General features: G+C 40.1%; 2 protein-coding genes across 2 annotated transcripts in view; both read right to left on the bottom strand.

The window, feature by feature from the left end:
* LOC134669875 (prostaglandin reductase 1-like) overlaps positions 1-742 on the bottom strand; it is a 5,831-nt gene extending 5,089 nt beyond the window's left edge. Inside the window, exons 1-2 of the mRNA XM_063527493.1 lie at positions 637-742; positions 81-180 (exon numbers count right to left, since the gene is read on the bottom strand). Coding sequence (XP_063383563.1) covers positions 81-180; positions 637-742 — 206 coding nt within the window. The remainder of the gene's footprint in view (positions 1-80; positions 181-636) is intronic.
* LOC134670114 (phosphatidylcholine translocator ABCB4-like) lies at positions 157-20,036 on the bottom strand. The gene is made up of 26 exons (XM_063527803.1): positions 19,706-20,036; positions 18,769-19,050; positions 18,006-18,106; positions 17,397-17,568; positions 16,987-17,158; positions 16,640-16,770; positions 16,169-16,393; positions 15,290-15,415; positions 14,923-15,126; positions 14,693-14,747; positions 12,943-13,058; positions 12,373-12,550; positions 12,048-12,116; positions 11,420-11,580; positions 11,228-11,332; positions 10,230-10,391; positions 9,669-9,872; positions 8,857-9,098; positions 8,478-8,634; positions 8,249-8,338; positions 7,065-7,169; positions 5,943-6,149; positions 5,716-5,862; positions 4,771-4,995; positions 637-732; positions 157-180 (listed from the first exon to the last, which is right to left on the bottom strand). The coding sequence occupies exons 1-24, from the start codon at positions 19,772-19,774 to the stop codon at positions 4,807-4,809; spliced, it is 3,669 nt and encodes a 1,222-aa protein (XP_063383873.1). The 5' UTR covers positions 19,775-20,036; the 3' UTR covers positions 157-180; positions 637-732; positions 4,771-4,806.

Genomic DNA, 20,036 nt, shown 5'->3' with positions numbered 1-20,036 from the left:
AGTTGCAGCGTTAGAAATGCGCATGTTACACCCTGGAGTAGCCTAAATCTTTATATACACGTGATTTTTCATTTATTTACCTCGCAATTTGCCCTCCAATCATATCGCAAGGGAATGTGTTTCCAAGCTTCACCCTCTGATAAGGATCTACGCTTATGTACATCGCTTCAGCTAAAAATTCTGAAAATAAGTAGCTTAGCTGATTAAAATATACAGGATGTTTCAATTTAATGGACCACTTTATAAAAGTGACTAGGTTATTTGTTTCTTAACTTATACCCAAGTCTATAACTTATAAACTACTAATAAACAAACATGTTGGCGTGTGACTAGTAATGTAGCGAACGTCAATAAAAATATTAAATTCTAACCTTAACCTATAACCAAATGGACGCCGTCCTGTTGGTCGTCCTAAAAGAGTGGAGGCAGATCTCCGTGAGCTCGGAGTCGGCGAAAGCTGGCGGGATACCGCTCTTGACCGATCAAAGAGGCGTGCTCTTGTGTTGGAGGCCAAGACTCATTTTGGATCATCGCGCCAACCAAGTAAGTAGTAAGTAAGTAACCTTAACCTATCATGGTTGAACTAAGTAATACATGTACCTACATAAAAGTTATCTTACACAATCTTTATCTTACCATTTTTCTCTAAAGGTCTTATTTCTTCTTCAACAGTTACAAAATTTTCAGGCTTGGGTTCCCCTACAAACGGAGTTATCACCACATATTTTTTGGCTAATACCATTGTTGTAGGTTAAATGAGAACTAAGACTTGTATAACTAAAAGGCACAATTATCACAGTTTACCATATGCAGTAATCTTTAAGAATGTATTTATTTTTATCACTTATCACAACCAGTTATTATTATGTACCTATACTGACAGTAACAGGTAGGTATAGATAAGAACTTCGAGCAACACGGAAGGGAGGCGGCATTCGCACTATTTCCCCTCTGCCGAGGTACAAGATTAGCGCGTCAATTTAATCTAGCGCGGGTAATAAAACTAGTTGCACTTGGATTTTTCACTAGACCGAGTCAAGACGCGCGCGTGAACACTGCTGCACAAAAATGCATGTTTGCTCGGTTTTTTGTTATAAAAAGAGGTCGGGGACATCAAATTTACAAAAAGAAAGTGTTACATTTCACATGTAATATTTTTTTTACATATCATACGTTAAATTACATTTAAATACAATTATTATATTTTAGTCTCAAGTAATTGTTGGATTTATCGATTTTGCTCGCTCAGTACAAATTGCGGATCGGTCGAGCGACAAATCCGACTTCTCATCTCTCAGAATACAATGACATACTTCAACGAAAATGTGTTAGTGTGCGTGTTGTGACACTAGTCACTCGTCCGTACACAAAAAGAGATCGAGGTTTGCAAGATTTGTCTTTGACGTGTGTCATTTTCTATGTATTTGTGTCGTCATTACAGATTGGATTTTGTATGTAAGTGTGTGAGAAATGCGACTGTGTGCACCTTTCCCCCCGCGAAAAATGGCAGAAAGATTTGTACGGCGAGATATCGCTTGGGCCCCTCCCTTCCGACCTGTCGGAAGCCGGTGTTGCTCGAAGGATAAGAATGATAAATGATAATGAACAACGTGCAGAATCTTCATGTTGTTTGTTAAAATTAATTATATCATGTTGTTACAAGATGGCGCTAGTAGCTTCAGTGTAATGGCGACACCTATAAGTCCGTTTTTTTTAGCATTAGAAAGAACTTCGCAGAAGTAAGCTTGTGGTTTCAAATCCGGCACTTTTAGCGGTAATAATTTGAAGTAAATTATATGTATTGACCATGCTACATTAGATAATTCAATAATTATTAACAATTAAAGAGCCTGATAAAAACTGCACGCTTGCTTCTGTGGAGTTCTTTCTAATGCTAAAAAAAACGAACTATAGTGAGAGATAGGAAAATCGATTTGTTCTGGAATCGCCACCACCGTCCACTATATTTTTTTTACAACAAATAAAAATAAGTACTTACATAATTTAAAGTGTTACTTTTTAGAAAAAAGAATAGATGAGCTGAATTACTCCATTTTTAGAGCACCGTACAAAACTTTGTTCACGGTGCTCTTATGGGATCACTTCGGTCTTGCAAATCGGTTAAATGCGTTTTTCTCAAAGACCGTTTGATGTAGGTACCTGAAATTTGGAATAGTTATGGCAGGTACCATCACTAACACTGTGAATAAGTCGAAACTGCTTATTTCTGATTTTAGGGGGAAATTTAGGGGTTAAGAGAGGTAGGCTGAATTTTATTTTCAATTGTAAGAATCGTGTGAGGTACCATTAGAAAGCTTGCAAAAAATTGAGTCGATGGACTGATTTTGACTTCATTTTAGAATGCAATAGTTTCGATAAAAAATGCATTTAAAGTTGCAAGTTTTCATACAAAAATTTTCACCTCTGTCCTGGCGATTTTCGGGAAAACTATAGCTAACAGGCAGCTGACCAGTCAATATCCAACTAAAACGAGTATGGAGACGGCGGGAAAATTATCAGGTTAACTCTAACTTTATTAGTTTTTAAACTGCAGCCTGATCTTTGGTTGCTTAGGGCTAGCTAACTGATGCTTACACTGGTCATTCATATTAAGAAGTAATTTTCGTAAGAAAGATCCTTACTTAAAACTTTGACATTGAAATTTATGACTTATGTCTTTGATACAAAGTTTAATTCTACTTACTTACTTTTGTGAGATATTTCATTTTTTTTCTGAATAGCCTACTATAAGTATGAGAGAGTAAAAGATCTGCAAAATGCAACCTTATTATAAAGCAAATAAGTTTAAATTTCGAACGGGCTTTCCAACCAATGGACTATCGCAGTGTGCTCAGTAAGAATCATATTTATTATTGGAGTTTATCAGTTCAAATTTAAATTAAGAATTCCGTTCTTCACTGTCGTTGTGTTTTTTTTTCACATTAGAGCACATAGAGTTAGTAAAGCGATTAGAGATAATAAAGTCATTCAATATTTATTAACAGCTATGGCGTCATCAACCTATAGATTTTACTGAGAGTATCTGATTCGTCGAAACAGTACCTATTCCTTTTCATTAAGTACCATTACATTTATGTATTAATTGTATAAAGTATGTATATTTTTCAACCGATCGGTGAGAGCAGCAACTAGATACTGTTCTGTGACGAAAAAAAAATTAAAATTCACAATTCACAGTTTTTGGAAACAAAGGTAAAGTTGACGAAATATAAAGTAAGCCGATCTTGATCAAACTTGTTTGAGTGACAAAAATGTCAGTTAAGATTTGGTACTCATGAATTCCAGTTCTACTAAAATATTTTTGCTTTTAAAAACTGATGTACAATAAGTCCAAAATTGTCCGGTAAATTAGGTTTATATTCAAATTATACGCAATTCTTCGTAGCAACTCCGCCAAGTGGACGGAAACAGGTACTGGACGGCAACCTGACGCAGTTACCCTACTTGTACTAAAACTTAGACATTTATTATTAGGTACTTATTTCTGTGACTTATATAAAACATGAGCAAATTGATTAATACTTTACGTTAATTATATTTTGAGTCAGAAACAAGCCTAACGTCAAAAACCGAGAAATGCCGAATCACAGACTTAATTGTAATATTATTCCTTTTTGAGTCGTGCCTGCCCAGTCTACAAGTTTAAAATACAACAATTGCGACTATATCAAAGATTATGAGGTTGTATGTATACCCAGTATTTTTGACGGATTTAGTTTTTCGTGCTCGAAGTTGCCTGTCAACTCACGTAGATTAAATTGTCAACTATTTTATGACTATTTTGGTGTTTGAAAGAATCAATAATTGGCAAAGTGCCGTGGCAGAAAAAGCCATTCTCACAAAAAAAGAATCAATAATAATGAAAATGTTCAGACAAGTGGAAGAATATCATACTTCAATATGTTATGGATGCTAGTAAGATGTAAAAACAACAGTTTAGCGGAATGTCAGTTTACGAAATGGTTTGTACAAATTACAGAGAAATTCATAATAATTTGTTTCTACTAGAAATGTGCCTTCACCAAACGTTTTAGATAAACGGTATTAGGCCTATATTATATAAACGTTCTTGATTTCGGTTGGCCGAAATGGGACTTACGATTTTTCCTCTTTTCACCTCCAAGATGAGGTTGATTGTTAGTGTTAGAAAGCTGTAATTTGGTATGGATATGCAATCAACCCGACAAGGTGGTAAATAAAATCTTTAATCTCTAAAAAATATATCTAAGGTAGAAGCTTTGTAACTTCTACATTACCTATACTAGCCCAGAGGACTAATAAAAGTCCAAACTCCAAGGTCCCAGAGCTCCCAGACATTACCTTCTTATTTCCCAGTCAATAAAATGTACTTATGGGATAAATTAGTATTAGTATCCAAACTTAGAACCACCTAGGGATGTGTCGTACGGTGCTCTGAACACCGTAGTCTTGACTTCGTGCTTGGCCAATTATTTTATTTAGTAATCATTTCACTGTGATTGTAAAGGGCAAACTTACCAGTGACCAAAACGTATAATTTGAATTAATCGTGCATTTGCTTAATCCAATTATTTGTATAACAAGGAAAAGCTAATACCTATTTGATAAACGGATTTCTCGTGCCTAATTTATACAAAACCGATACCAAACTTCATCATATAGCTACAGGTATGTAGAAGACGCAATAAAACAAATGACAACCGATTTGAATAAATAAAAAATATGTAATTTACATACCATCCATCTTCCAACACTCAAGTCTTAACTCACTGGATAACTACAGCTTAGTATTAGACTATTATGGAACTATTGCTTGGTGTGCATCTCATAGTACAGTTGGCGGCGGTCCATGAGCTGCTGGTGTGTGCCGCGCTCGGCGATGCGGCCGCCTTGCAGCACGCATATGAGATCGGCGTCGCGGACTGTGCTGAGGCGGTGCGCGATCATGATGCAAGTGCGCCCCGCCGCGGCTGACTCTAGGGCTTCTTGTACTACCTGGTACCATAATTGCGTTGCCTTTATTCATAAACGTTTACTTAAGTTGCCCATTTCCATCATACCGATACGTCGGAAACTCAGCTGCCCTCCTAACGATAAGTGCAATAACTAATTTTGAAATCTCAGTCGCTTGTGTGACACATTGTATGAGAACAAGGTATATTATTTAATGATAATTTAATATGAGTTATTGCACTTATTGTTAGGAGGGCATTAAGGGACAAACGATTATTATCGGCTTGTCAACTTTAGTAAACGTTTATTATGAATAAGGGGGTTAGAATGTACTGTAAAATTTAATACCCGATCATTCTACTTTGGTGGCAATATTTTTAGTAGGTACTGAAATGACAAATCGGTCTGTTTGACGATCCGAAAGTGCGCCATGCAGTGTAATTTTAGCGTGTCATCGAGTTTAGCCATAGAATAAATCATAGTACTACCGTACAGAAAGGACACTTCCTACAAAACCGAAGTTTGACAACAATTCAAGGACGAATCATGCTGTCCCTTTCGGTTACTTAGGGTTTTCAAAATTAAAGTGATTATCTTATCTGTGGTCGTGCACGCAAAGGGACGTCAAGTTGTGCCAACCCTAATAATTGCTCGGAGCAATGCTGAGCCGAACGTAGAATGCCCGAATAGAGGAGTGTCGCCCCACTGCTTTAGCTATCAAGTACCTGTAGAATAGTGCTTACTGTAATTGGTATGATTTACCTTCTCGCTTTCAGAGTCGAGGGCACTGGTGGCCTCATCCAGCAGCAGAACCCTGGGCTTGCGGAGAAGCGCGCGCGCGATCGCTACTCGCTGCTTCTGCCCGCCGGACAGCTGGTCGCCTTTCTTGCCGATGTTTGTGTCGTAGCCCTGTGAATTTTTTTTCAACATAGGTAGGTGCCACGCTCAGAATCCACGCTTTTAATGTAACGTTATTTACTTCAACTTACCTGTGGCAATGTCACCACAAAACTGTGCACATTGGCTTGTTTCGCCACTTCTATTATTTCGTCGCGTGACACCACTCTATCGTTCTGTCCGAAAGCGATGTTTTCTGCGATTGTCAGGTCGAACAGCACTGGCTCCTGGGCCACTAGCCCGAAGCTGGCGCGTAAGTCCTTCATCAGCAGTCGGGACAGCGGAACTCCATCCAATGACTGAATATGAAAAAATTTTTTTGAAGCATATACGAGTCCCATCACCGTACGGGCGCGTTCACATTTGTACGTCCGCAAGCCGGTTGGCTGATGCTCGCGGACGGCTACGGACGGACTCCATCGCATCTGCCATAGATTATGTATTGTTAAGTAGGCACATTGAAAATGCGCTCCGCCGCGGCCCGAGTCCACCCGGTCGGTGGGAATTGTACATTAGGTTACCTATACCTACCTCAACGAACGGACCTAGACAGATCATTGTCTATAAAGACAATTGACAAACCATATGTATCTCGAAACCTAGATGGTTATCAATCAAGGTGATGCGTGTTATATCATCAGGTGACAACAAAACTCACTAATTACTAAGAAATAATTAAATATATATATATATAATATACGATTCACTATGGCTATGAACTTGTGGTGGTAATTAGTTTTGGTTGTCTCCTGACGATATATGTATATTTAGAGAAAAAAATCAAGCAATGAGTCAGTGCCTACACCATAAACTGCATCTCAAGTATCTCAACCGCAGTTCTGTAACTTATAGGTAAGTTTTATACAGAATCTGTCTCTCTATCATTACGCAAATATAAAGGCTAAATCTAAAAAAAACGAATGATGGCTCTACGAGTTGTGACAATGAATTCTGCTGGGTTATTGAAGGCACAGACCAAACATCCTCCAGACTGAGCATAGTCGCGCTACCCCCTCCACGCATACAGTAATTTTACTCCATGTTCGAGTCGAAAGTGGCTTTGTGTGACGTCCGTGTCTTTGAACGGGACCAATTACGGCACGGGACCTCGTCCCACTCACCCCCGCATTTTTGGCATAATATCGGTTGCATGAAATAATTGCTCTAAACTCGGTCTAGAGGATTCCTAGTCTATGATGGAAGGAAAGACTCACCACGTTACCCGCACAAGGGTCGTAGTATCTTAACAACAGCTGTATGATCGTGCTCTTGCCACAACCGCTTCGACCGACTAAAGCTACCGATTTCCCACTTGGTACCTGAGAAAACAAAATAATACCAGGCGTGGCTCACTCTGCGATTTCGTCGCTTTGCTACAGTTAGCTAAAAGTAAGTCCGTTCCACCCCAATTTTGGGGAAAGCCATAAGCCGCGCGTGGCGCTGTCGCCACCTAGCGGCCATATCTGTGCTGATCGTAACAGACGCGTTTTGTTAGAGAGTGAGTCTTCTGTACCTAGTACTATTATTTATTCTGTGATAATACGCAGATAATAGGTACTCAGGTGCAGTGGCGTAGCTAATAATTTGGCTGTTTCATACATTTTGGCTGGTCCATTTTCTTTATAAGGTAAACATTTTTTCGCGATTTCGGGGTTGGTCCCGTAGTAAACATTGCTCAGTATAATCCCAAAATCTCCCTAGCAACGGGAATGTAGTTATTTTTAGCCACCCTGAATGGGAATCCCCAGTACCTACTGTCGTCCGACAGATATGCCGCACCAGCTATTGGAGCAGGTTGCGTCTACTACGGCTCATATGCGCCTGCCGGACAAAGGGCTAGCGATCCATTTGCATAGGTAGGTAGTCTCTTGGATAGTCCATAAGATGGTAACTTCCCGTTCCCGACAGGTTAACCCTGATGGAAAAGACGCGCTAACACGGGACACAACTCTGAAGCACTCGGCCCGCTTGCCTTATAAATGAAAGCATAGCAACTCCCGCCTAATATCCCTCTGGTTGATAGTTTCTGGCATAGAGTATTCGCACTGGCGCTACCGTCGTCTTTCAAGGTCGAGTTCGAGGAAAAATGAGTACTTAAAAGATCGGCTTTCTCTTTTGAGCTGTGGGCCAGATTACCATCCGCATTTCACACTTCACAGTGGTGGTAAATACGACTAACGAAAGTATCCCTGATGCTGTGCCTTTGGCAAGGCGGAGAGGTAGTCTTTTGCCCATTTTGGCGACCCCCTTGGGCGGCGCCCGGGGCACGTGCCCCCTCCAACCCCCCTAGTTACGCCACTGCTCAGGTGTGACATGTCTTTATATTAAGGTCGATTGTACCTAAGAGTGTACCTAGTAGTTAGGCATAGAAAATAACTTACAAAGAAGAAATCTTTACCTCAAGGTTGAATTGCTTCAGTACCATAATGCTACGTCTGTTTGGATAGTAAAACTCAACTTCCTTGAAATTTACTTCACCTGAAGCTACCTGCCAGAAAAGTAAAGTATCTATTATAATAGTAATCAACTCATCATTTCATAGAAGTTTGACGTTGAAAATAACATTTGCTGACCCAATCATATGTTATGTGCTTTAGAAAACATCACGGTTAATTTATAAAACTTACAAAGCCAGTGACAGGATCCTTAGGGTCCACGATAGTCGGCCGCGTGTGCAGCAGATCCAGCACTCGAGCAGCCGCCGACATTCCCTTCTGGAAGTCGGGCATGTACGACAACGCTTCATTCGCTATCCCTGCAGACATTTGAATGCATTGCGTTGTGCTGAAATCCAGAAATTTGGGTAATGATGTCAAGGAACTTGCGTTTGTCTGAAAGTAAATTTAGGTACGTAACCTAAAATGCGTAAAGCGTTGGTAATGTGTAGGTACACGGTACCCAGTTGCAAAAGTACATACATATATCTATACATACTCGTAAGTCCGCCACCGTCAAATAAGGTATACCTATTGAACAACCCAGCGCCATAAAATCCTTTATACTCACATCAAAATTTTCTCGTATGCTAATCGCTCGTATGCAACTAGGTATCCGCCGTAAACAAGGGCTGCAGAGTTCATCCAATTAAACATGGCCCGGGACAGGCCAGTGACCAGGCCAAAGAGGTGGGCTCCGCGCTTGGCGAACGGCAGCGTGAGGGCGAGCTGAGCTACGTACTCCCGCACAAACGCGGCTTCTCGGCCCAGGGCCGCTACCGTGCGGATGTTCGACAACGCGTCTACTGCTATCTGCGAAGAAGTTATACGGGTACCTAAGGGCCACCCCACATCCAGCGTCCCTCGAGCGTCGGCGTCTGGTCAGCGCCACTCAGCGCTATGGAAAATGACGTCGCTGCGCAGTTGCGTCGACGTTGCGTCGAGCAGCGGCCATAGAATTGTAGACGCCGACGCTCGAATGACGCCATCAGATGTGAGGTGGCCCTAAAGAGGTTGAGTTTTACCGGATTCTAAACGAAATAGTCCTGATTTGAGTTGGACTCAACGTATGTGCCATACCAATTGGGACCGGTGAAGGCCGGAGGTTCAGGCCGCGTAGCCAAGATGCCAATCGCTTACGCTCCGTAGCGATCGAAACGCAACTGTCACTGTCGCCCTAATACGGAAGAGTGATAGAGAGACATAATGGTTTTCGTTGTCGAAGCGATAGCGATTGTAACCTTGGCTAGGCCGGCTGGTTATTTAGGTCACCTAAACAGTATACACAGTATTTCTCTTTCTGCATGAGTTTAAAAAAAATGACATCAGGTGCGTATAAGGAAATTCTCATGCGCATGGTTAAAAATAACTTAAAATAAGTACCTGAGTGCTTCTCTCAACAGCCTTAGCATTCATTGAAGCTACAATGGTAGCGATGACATTTTGGTAGTAAAACACGGGCAGCACGAGAGGCACAAATGCAAGTGCCACCAAAGCCACGCGCCATTCGGATGCCAAGGCCATGCCCAGGGACAAGAACACGGTGCCCACGCATTGAACTAATGTGCTGATTCGGTGACCTGTTGCCTGAAAAGGTGTAAATATTTATTAGATTCGAGGCGCCCAATGTAGAGTATGCGTGAACTGTAAAATGCAGCTCAGGAGCTTTATTGGCGCGAAGTAGTATCAAGTTTGTGTCAAATGTCAAGTTCATTTTTTTTATTTAGGCTACAAGGTAGGCAGACCTTCCAATACACACGATCCTGTAGTCTTGATTAGACGCTCCACATGAGGGGTATCCGCCAGATATGCTTAATGGTAGTGTGTTCGATGGTGTGTTGACCTAACATTGTGCGCGGTACAGACGCTCCGAGAAATTTGCGCCCGCCCGCCGGCTATTCAAGACATCAAGGTACAGTTTAACGTTTAAACAAGGGTACGTACGCCTTGCACATGTGCCGCCTCAGCGGACAACCTGGCGCACAGTGCGCCCGTAGAGTTAGCTCGCTCGTCGAAGAACGCGATATCCTGGCGCAGCATATGAGCAAACATGCTCATCCGCAGGCGCTCCGTGAGGTGCGCGCCCGCCAGCCCGAAACACACCGCCTGGTCAAACATAACATCATCATTGTCATCAGTATCTTTACCTATCCGTAAAGTAGTACTATGCCCTACAGAACACCCTGAGACAACAATGGAAATGGGCAGGACATGTAGCAAGATACAATGACAAAAGATGGACCAAACAAGTACTTACAAAGTACAAGTGGTCCAATGGCAGGCAACCGCTAGGAAAAAGAAGCGTTGGCAGGCAAAGAAAAAGATGGGCCGACGATATAATACAGGATAGGCGGCAGGAAAAGAATGGATTAGTGTCGCCATGGATAGACGTAGATGGCTAAAGATGGAGGAGGCTTTTATTCAAAAAGGGACCGTGTAATTAAAATACTGAAAAGAAGAAAAGAAAAGAAGAGAAAACACGGGAAACAAAGCTTAATAATAATAATAAAAAGTAGTATTTAAATACATTAATCTGGCGGCTTAGCACGGTCGCGTTTTTATCCCTTGTCACCATGCCTGTCACGTTCTAACAAGTATGTAAGTGCGAAAGGGACGCGCATAGTGATAGTCGATAAAAATGGAACCGTGCTGAGCCCGCTGGACCAGTTCCGCTTACAAGACAGTGTTAAGTGCCGTTCACATCTTTTACTACCAAGACCAGGCCCCCTAGCCAAGGTTACAATCGCTATCGCTTCGACAACGAAAAGCATTATGTATCTCTATCACTCTTCCCCATTAGTGTGACAGTGACAGTTGCGTTTCGATCGCTACGGAGCGTTAGCGATTGGCATCTTGGCTACGCGGCCAGGATACGTTTTGTTGCAGGAGCATACTGCAGGAGTGCACAATGTGCATATGTTGCAGTATTCTGTATTACTTACTTGTATAAAGTAAGAAGATCCAATAGCTAGACCTATTGCAACACATGCCAACGATATATGATATACATCTTTTAACATGATGGCTGGGTCTGGATTTGATAATGACTGTAACCATAAAAGTAATATAGTAAAGTAGTTAGGTCAACTATTTAATAGAATTCTAATTTTAAGTATAAAAGGTAGAATATTTACCCCGAACAACTGACCAAAAGCCAGAACAGCTAGAGGTAAGGTGAATCCGACAACAAAACCGCAGATACATCCAACTAATATCCACTTCCACTCTGGTGCGTTGAGCGCTAGAGCATCTCGAAACGTAACGCTTTTTACTTCTTCTCTATTTCTTGAGACATCTGAAAAAAAATGATCTCGATGAAGTGCTTATCTCGAAATGCAAATTTACCTATATATGTATTAGGCGTATCTTTGTTATCGCCATCAACATATGTGACGTTCCATGGAAAAGGTACCTTACGGCGCCTGGCGCTTACGTCGCATTGCGCCGCAATTAATATTGGAGCGGCGTTAATAATTGCGTAAGCGCCAACCGCCATAAGGTACCTTTACCCGTGGCACGTCACATATAGGTATCTACTGGCCATGGCTAGTTCAAACAACAACAGCGAAATCCTCCTGTCATGGATAGATATTTAGCCAACGGAGATGAATAGGACAAATAAAATCTTAATTATTGTAGAGCTCTAAAAATTTTTTTTGATCGTTAATGTTTAATAGTGTTTATACCTACGTATTTTTCAGTGAGGTCACGTGCGGCTAGTTTGTACATAAAATAAGATTTTATAATTATAAAAATACGTACGTACAGCTGGTGTATCGTCCGGAATATCATGTTCACTTATAGATATGTCCTTATGCCTAGAGCCAGCATCTGAAAGTTTATTGATCTACTTAGCTACTGCCTTGTATTTAATTTATATCTACTTAAATCTTATGTGTTACAGCATGGTATGTCTCTTAGAAACATATGTAAACTGGCATTTCTAGTCGGTTGCTCTAGCCTAAGTTGTTTCCATTCCATAACCTGCCTAATATTAATTGGCGTTTTAACGAAACAGGAGTCTCGGCTGTGTTACCAGTGCCACTGACAGTGAATGATAGTCGATTCTTTTCATAAATAAATTTACCAATTAAATCTGGCTCCTGAAGCTTCACCATATCATAATAGAGCCCTTTTTTCGCGACAAGTTCCGTGTGGGTTCCTTCTTCAACAATTACTCCGTCCTTCATCACACAAATTAAGTTCGCATTTCTGATCGTCGATAACCGGTGAGCTACTATCACGGTTGTTCGTCCTTCGGAAGCCTGGGAATACGAGAGATTAAGGTAATACGTTCTTTTCATGGTGGTAGAATTGAAAGGCATCACTAGATACGTGCGGTTTTGATTGTATACTCCAGATTTTTCCAAAGTTCCCCAACTTTGGAAAAACCCTGCTCCTGAACTATGATATAATTTGGTTGTGATTTTAATGATTTTTAGATTAATATTCTGTCCCGTCTGTTCATCGTCTGTCCGTCGTGTTGTGTTTGTCTTGTAGGTACGCCTGAATCCTTTAACTGTCTACCTTGAAATGTATTTTTTGTGATGTCCGCATATCCGGTCAATTATTTCGTTCGGTTTCCAATTTAAATGTCCGGTCAGCTCAGTGGTTGGAAACTCGTACACCTCAGATCAAAGACAGCACCAACACTCACCTTTTCTAAAGCAAGTTGAACCTCCATTTCCGAGGCCATGTCAAGAGCGCTGGTGGCCTCGTCCAAAAGCAAGATGCTTGGATTGCGCACCAGAGCACGGGCGATAGCTATCCGCTCCCAAGTAGCATGGAAGTGTCGGCAACATCAATATAGCAGCCAATTAAGAACTTAGAGTGATTTAAGGGACGTATAAGAGTGTCAGAAAAGATTTAAGCTGTATAAAAGGTACTTTACAGACATTATACAGCTCAAGCTGTATAAAATCATTATAAAGGATTCTGCGGAAGCATGGGGTGCTTTATCAGAATATAAAAAATCTACTATAAAACTAAAAGTGTTGTGAGAGACTACAAGCTAATTCTATCGTAAAAGCTGTATACAGGCTGTATTGTAGTAACACTTGGCACTTTTAGCTGTACAAAAGTATCTGTCAACTCCGTTTTAAAACATTAAGTGTTGTGAAACACTACAAGCTAATTTTATCGTAAAAGCTGTATACAGGCTGTATTGTAGTATCACTTGGCACTTGTAGCTGTACAAATGTATCTGTCAACCCCGTTTTAAAGCTATTTATTATGGCGTAATCTTACTCTCCTATAAGAATAGTAGTTGTATAACTTCTGTCTGTAAGGGTATTATAAAACCAAATGAATAAATGGCAGCTATAGTACAGCTTTTTTCTGTATTACTGATAGAGTCGCTTATAACAATCTTTTGGCGTAATTTTACACTCGTATAAGTATAGTAGTGTAATGATTTCTGTAAATAAGTGTATTATAAAACTAAAGGAATATATGACAGTTACAGTACAGGTTTTTTATTTGTTATACGGATCTCTAAAGAGAATTATAACTTATGTACAGAGAACCGAAATACAGCCAAACGAATACAAATATTCTATTATAAAGCTGTTTTAATTACAAAAGCTGTAAAAGACACTCCATTTATTACACAGCACAGCTACTACGATTATAATGCTCTCCAACTATCCTGTAGGCTGTTTAAAAATTGTCGCCATTTTACAATAAAAAAAAAACGTATTTGTAAATATAATTAAAGAAATACTTGCAAATATTTAGCAGACTAACGCCGTGTTATGATTACCAGCTAAAATAAATTGTTTAGCCTTAGAATTAATATTTATAAATATTTTTGATACTCTAACCTTAAAAACAAACAGTAACTTTACCGATTTTTGATATTTTCCTTATGGTTTCTCTTTGTTATTTTGCAGGCGCGTAAATATTTTGCCAGAAAAGATACACAGGTTCACAATAAATAATAATCCGCACTTACCAATAATGTAATATTCCATTCAAGTCCTGTATAATATTTACTTTTACTTTTACCATCCACTATAACACTTTATTGTCGCCATTACTATATTACGAATTAACAAGATTAAGACATTTTAGTTTCGTAAATGATTATTATTCTCTTGTAATTCTTTCTTATAACTCATTTAAAACTTATATTCTTATATCGTACTTATAAGAGATTATCTGTAGTGTTAAGGTTTCCTGTTACACCGAAATATAGGTGTAATGCAGCTATTATGCAGCTTATGTATTGCTTATACAGCTACTCTACAGCTCTAATAACGCCAAAGGCTGTATAATTTGGGCCCTTTTTTTACTTATAAGGGCTGTATAAGCGCTTATACAGCCTTTGTACAGCCTAACTGTACAGCTTATAGTATACAAATAAACTTTAATACAGCTTATATACAGCTTGCAATGCTACTTGGGCTGTTTCTGTCCTCCTGACACGGAGACACCGCGCTCTCCAACGAGCGTGTCGTAACCCTGTTGATGTGTTAAACATTGCAGTCTACACTTAAGTAGTTACGTTCTTGTCGCTAATAGCAGATTGTAAGCCATCAGATAACTCGATGGATAGAATGAAAGAATGCATTATAGAGTGTATACCCTTAACCTAACATAACCTAACTAAACTTGAGAAGTTCTAGACAGCTATTACCATCGGTAATTTTAGTATGAAGTGATGCGCGTTGGCCTGCTCCGCGGCCGCCCGTATGTCGGCATCCGAGGCGTCCTCTCGGCCGTAGCGGATGTTCTCGCGGACGGTCGTGTTGAACAGCACAGGCTCTTGCCCCACCAGCCCTATCTGCGCGCGCAGCCACCTCACTGACAACTCTCGTACGTCATGTCCGTCCACACGCACCTACAAATCGACGTGCACGTGAAACTAAAATAAATATGTAGGTACCTATATTATTAGCCCGGATAGCGCTCACAGCGATGATCCGATTTTTAAGCAAACCTACTGTAGGTAAATTTATCTTAAAAACAAAGGATAAGTACCTATTAGGATATTATTAACTTACGCTGCCTGCGTCGACATCATAGAATCTAGTTATAAGCTGTATGATGGAGGATTTTCCACAACCAGAGTGCCCCACGAGCGCTACCGACTGCCCTCGCTTTATACTTAGATTAATGTTTTTGAGAACCTGTTGCAAAACAATAAGTAGTAGGTATGAGAAGAGCAAACCAAAAAGTCTTTAAAAAAATCTAGTATACGTAGTGTTCTAAATAGGTCACATAAAAAGTACCTATGTGATAAAATATCATTGCGTTTAAATAGTGCACCATTCACAATCACTAAAAGATAAAATGATGGCCAAGCAAATCTTGTCAGTAGAAAAAGGCGCGAAATTCAAATTTTATATGAGACGCTAACACTATCCTTCGCGCCTACTTTTTTCAAATTTGCCGCCTCTTTCTACTGACTTTTTCTATCTATGCTAAATCGAAACCAACAATGTTAAACAGCACCCAGAGCCTGATAGGCAAACGTCGGACTATAGGGGGCAGTTTGAGGGCAAGGTAAGGTTTACAAAAAAATCTTAACTTGCGAGTATTATAATGTACCTAGTATTTGTAACATAGTTAATTAAATTAGTTACCCGTTATCATTTATTCATCTTTAATGTGTAAATACTCTTTGAAGTGATGACTGATAGCCCACTGAAGTGGCCACTTAAAAAATAAATAAATAGCTGACATGCGTCATTATGACTGTTGTTCATACTTATATTTGGAATTTCACATTATAAATACTAGCTACCAAATACTAAGTACAAATACTCGAAAGTGAATTGATTGATTTGAGAACTTTACCTATCATTCTGACATGCCACGAAAATGCCCGCTGGAGTCCGACGTATGCTGATAGGTGAAGTGGATCTCATTAGGCAACTAACCATTATATCAGGCCTTGTAGGATAATTGAACATAACATTCTTGAGATCTATATAGCCCTCGAAACTCAAAGGTTTTACTCCTGTTTCCTCATAAGGATTTATACTTGGCGTATTGTCAATGAGGCGGAAGATTTGGGCGGCAGCGCCGCAGGCAGACCCAAAAGTGTTTACCACGGCACCCGCCATTCCAAAATATTGTAAACCATGTACAACACCAAAAAATACCTGAAATTAAAAGATACGTGCGATAACGTCTCTAATATATCTGACCATTCACAACTGTCTTATATGTAGATTCGTGGAACAATTATAGTTTTGGCCAATCAAATTACAACTTTAGGTCCGTTTGCACAAGATATTCCTCTCCAATGCAATCAGGTGCTTTTACACTGTGTTAAATATGTGTATACCTTAACAAAAACGGTTCCTTTATTTTAATATTTGTAAGGAAAATTAGTCTAAGTTACTTACAGAGAACATGACATTGGCATCATAAGACTCAGGCTCCTTAATCATCAAATAAGCACCAAAGTAAAATGACAAACCGTAGGAGCCAAAAGTTCCAAGTGTCAGTAAGCTCATCGTTAGTCCCGTGAATATATCTGAAAAATAACTTAGATGTAGGTACCCTGGCTCTCTCCATTGCACTCCACAAGTAATCTGTGAATGCTTCTATTCCCATGGCTTCTTAATTCATAAGTAAGAATATTAAGTATCTATCTCCAATGGGTTCAAGTGGGAATTAAACTATTGTCAATTGTTGACATTTATGCCTCGAGGGCGTCGCCCAGTAACGAATAAGTTTGACTGTAAAAAACCTTTTTTAATATGAATCTGTCGCGCTTTAGCAAGAGGCTCCTTATATCTCTCAATTTCCTTTTCCTGTCCGTTGTATGCATACACCGTGCGGACTGAACTGATCACTTCTTCGGCGATAGCACTTGCTCGACCGCTCTCAACTGCTTCTTTCTTGACCAATCGACTTGCTATCTAAAATGTATAAAGTGTGAAATTTATGTCGCAGGTATTGATAAAACAGCACTTAACTAAGCCTTGCCCGTGTCTAAATAGGTATTTATAATCCATGGAGCCGTTTAGAGACTTCGGATTCGTCTTTTGACATTTTCCAATAAGAAACTACCTACCATCAAAGCATCGAAGTTAAAGGAAAAGCCTTTGTACATTAATTTCAACCTTTTTCTCTGTTTAAACTAAACATCATACATACCATACCAGACAACAAAAGGAGGACCAATGTTACGGGAGCCATTATGAGGCAGAGAAGCGTGAGTTTCCATCCCTTGAGGAAGGCCATGATTAAGGAGCTAATCGATCCCGTTATATTGTACACGAAGGTCGATACCTTAAGACCAATGCCATCTTCCAATTTTAGAATGTCACTGAAAAGATTATAGCCTTTCAGCATTAAATACGTCATTTGCGCAAGTCCCGGAAATACATTATATCTGAAACTTTAATAGCGATAGTAGCTAGGTCTTCCTAAACTGTATACCGTCAGGTGACAAGCAAAAGTCACTAAGTACTAAAAAAATTTAAAGAAAAATCGACCTTCTTCTAGTACTAATATGGTTCACTATAATAGCTATATGAACTTGTGGTGGTACTTAGTGACTTTTGCTTGTCACCCGACGACACCTGCTTTAAATTTGCTACTTTGAAAGATCCTCTAACTAGCTGACTTTGCCGTTTTATATAAGAAATCCCCCGTCTGTCAATTTGGCAACAAGTGGAAAAATCATCGAACTAACTTGCCATTTTCAATTAAAAATCTCCCATTTATTATTTTGGCATAGAGTCGAAAAATCAACAATCTTACTCTGCCATTTTCGATGCGAAATCCCCCGTCTCTTGCTGGTCGAAATAAGACATATCCTGGTGCATAGCGGCTCTTAAATATGCTTGTTTTATTTGGTAAATCTGTTGAACAGAGCAAGTTACGACAAAATTAACAGCTACTATTTGTGTTACTTTCATTAAGATCAAGCAAGCTAACTAACTATACAGTAGATTACGTAGGTAAACACGCTAAGATAATGTATATTTATTGGTAACAAATAATCTAAATATAAAACTAATTAAAAACTAAACTTAAATATAAATATAAGCTAAATAATAATGACAAATAAAAATTTAACTAATAACTAAACATACTAAACTAAAATTGCCTAAAAAGTAAAAAACCTACAAATAAAAAGTTGGCCCCAGGTCTGTGCCCTCCGGTACGGTGCCCCAGAAGGCTGACGGCGTTACCGCGCTGAACGGCAACGCCAATGCGTTGGGCGAGGTAAGCTCCAGCCTTCCGGTCACCCGTTGCGTCTATTAGGCGCTTCGCTTTAACTCGTCGGCCCAAACGTCTCCACCCCAAACGCCTCAAACATGCAGCCGGTTTCTAGGGCTGCATATTTGCGCCGCTTGAGATGCTCGGCCGCATCGGCAGCTGCGCCAGCCCTGGAAGAGGTCCCTGGAAGATGGGACGGCGTCACGGCGCGAGCGTATCCACGCACGTGGCGTCCCAGACGAGGGGTGGACCCAGCTTCCAGGGAATCAGTATCATGCCATGTCATACGTAGGTAACTTACCTGATTTATAGCAGCTATCTCAACAAAGGCCGTGCCTATATACAAAGATACGACCACTGCCAAACCTATCAATGAGTAATGAACTCCAAATTTATGAACGGCTTCCAAAAACTTGGCGTTGTCGACAGGTTTGGACTGTAGAACATTCTTCTCGTGTTCTACCATTACGTTAAAGATGCCTGCCACGGCCATAATAGAAAGCGGCACCATTAGTCCTGCTACAATGCTGCCAATTATAGACATGCATATCAATATCCTATCGGATGTTGTTGCAAACCTGTACTGAAATCAGAAAGTTTGTTGACAGTATATATACTTACTGAGCCAACGCTTAGAGGTGATATTCCACCTGTCCAATGTCAGTGCGTCTCACTCTCCCATTAAAGCAAAATGAGTCGCTTAACTTCAAACTCGGGTAAATCCATGTGTCAGATTAAGCGATTTTGGTATTAAGAAATGGTAATAGGGTAGATATTCGCTGAGAGGGTCGAATGGATTTACCCGAGTTTGAAGTTAAGCGACACAAATGTGAGACGCAATACATTGGACAAAGAAATTGGATAGGTGGAATACCACCTTCACCTTCAGTGACTGAGGGTCAACCGCGATAATATAGTCGAATATGCAAGAGTGATAGATGGGCAGAGAACGAAATTTTGATTTTTGCGGTAAGCTCTCTGAGGGCCGAACCACGTTCGACGTGTTGCCTCCCTGTTACACTTACGTACGAATTTACAAGTGCGACAGAAAGGCGACACGTCGAACTTGGTTCGCGGTAGGCCCTCTGGTTTTAGCGCCGTCGGTAAGGGTAGATACTTTGAACCTTGTTCTTGTGTTGTGACTTAGCCAGACGGCCATTGCCGACATGGGCACATGTTAAAATAAGGGCATCTTACACTGTAATTTTAACATTTATGCTTAATAAATAGGAACCTACCAGCATACAGTATGGCACATTAGGACTTTTCTCCTTTTCTGTTCTATTATCCTGGGACATTATACCCATACGTACAGTCCTGGTACTTAAAAATCACTTAATCCTGGGGCGCCATGTAACTTGATGTAGATCTACATCAACTAATAAGCATGCATTTAAAATGTATGTACCAAACCGTAGATAAACCTTAATAGAATATGAATCTACACACAACTTAATTTGAAATGATATATAACCCAATTTTTTTATTGAATTGAACATTATAGATACGATGGTTTCTCATTTCTTACGGGTTTAAATGTTACAATATACATATTCATCATGGTCTAAA

Source organism: Cydia fagiglandana, chromosome 13 (assembly GCF_963556715.1).
Source record: "Cydia fagiglandana chromosome 13, ilCydFagi1.1, whole genome shotgun sequence".
NCBI classification, from domain to species: domain Eukaryota; kingdom Metazoa; phylum Arthropoda; class Insecta; order Lepidoptera; family Tortricidae; genus Cydia; species Cydia fagiglandana.
This window is presented reverse-complemented; position numbering and strand designations above follow the sequence as displayed.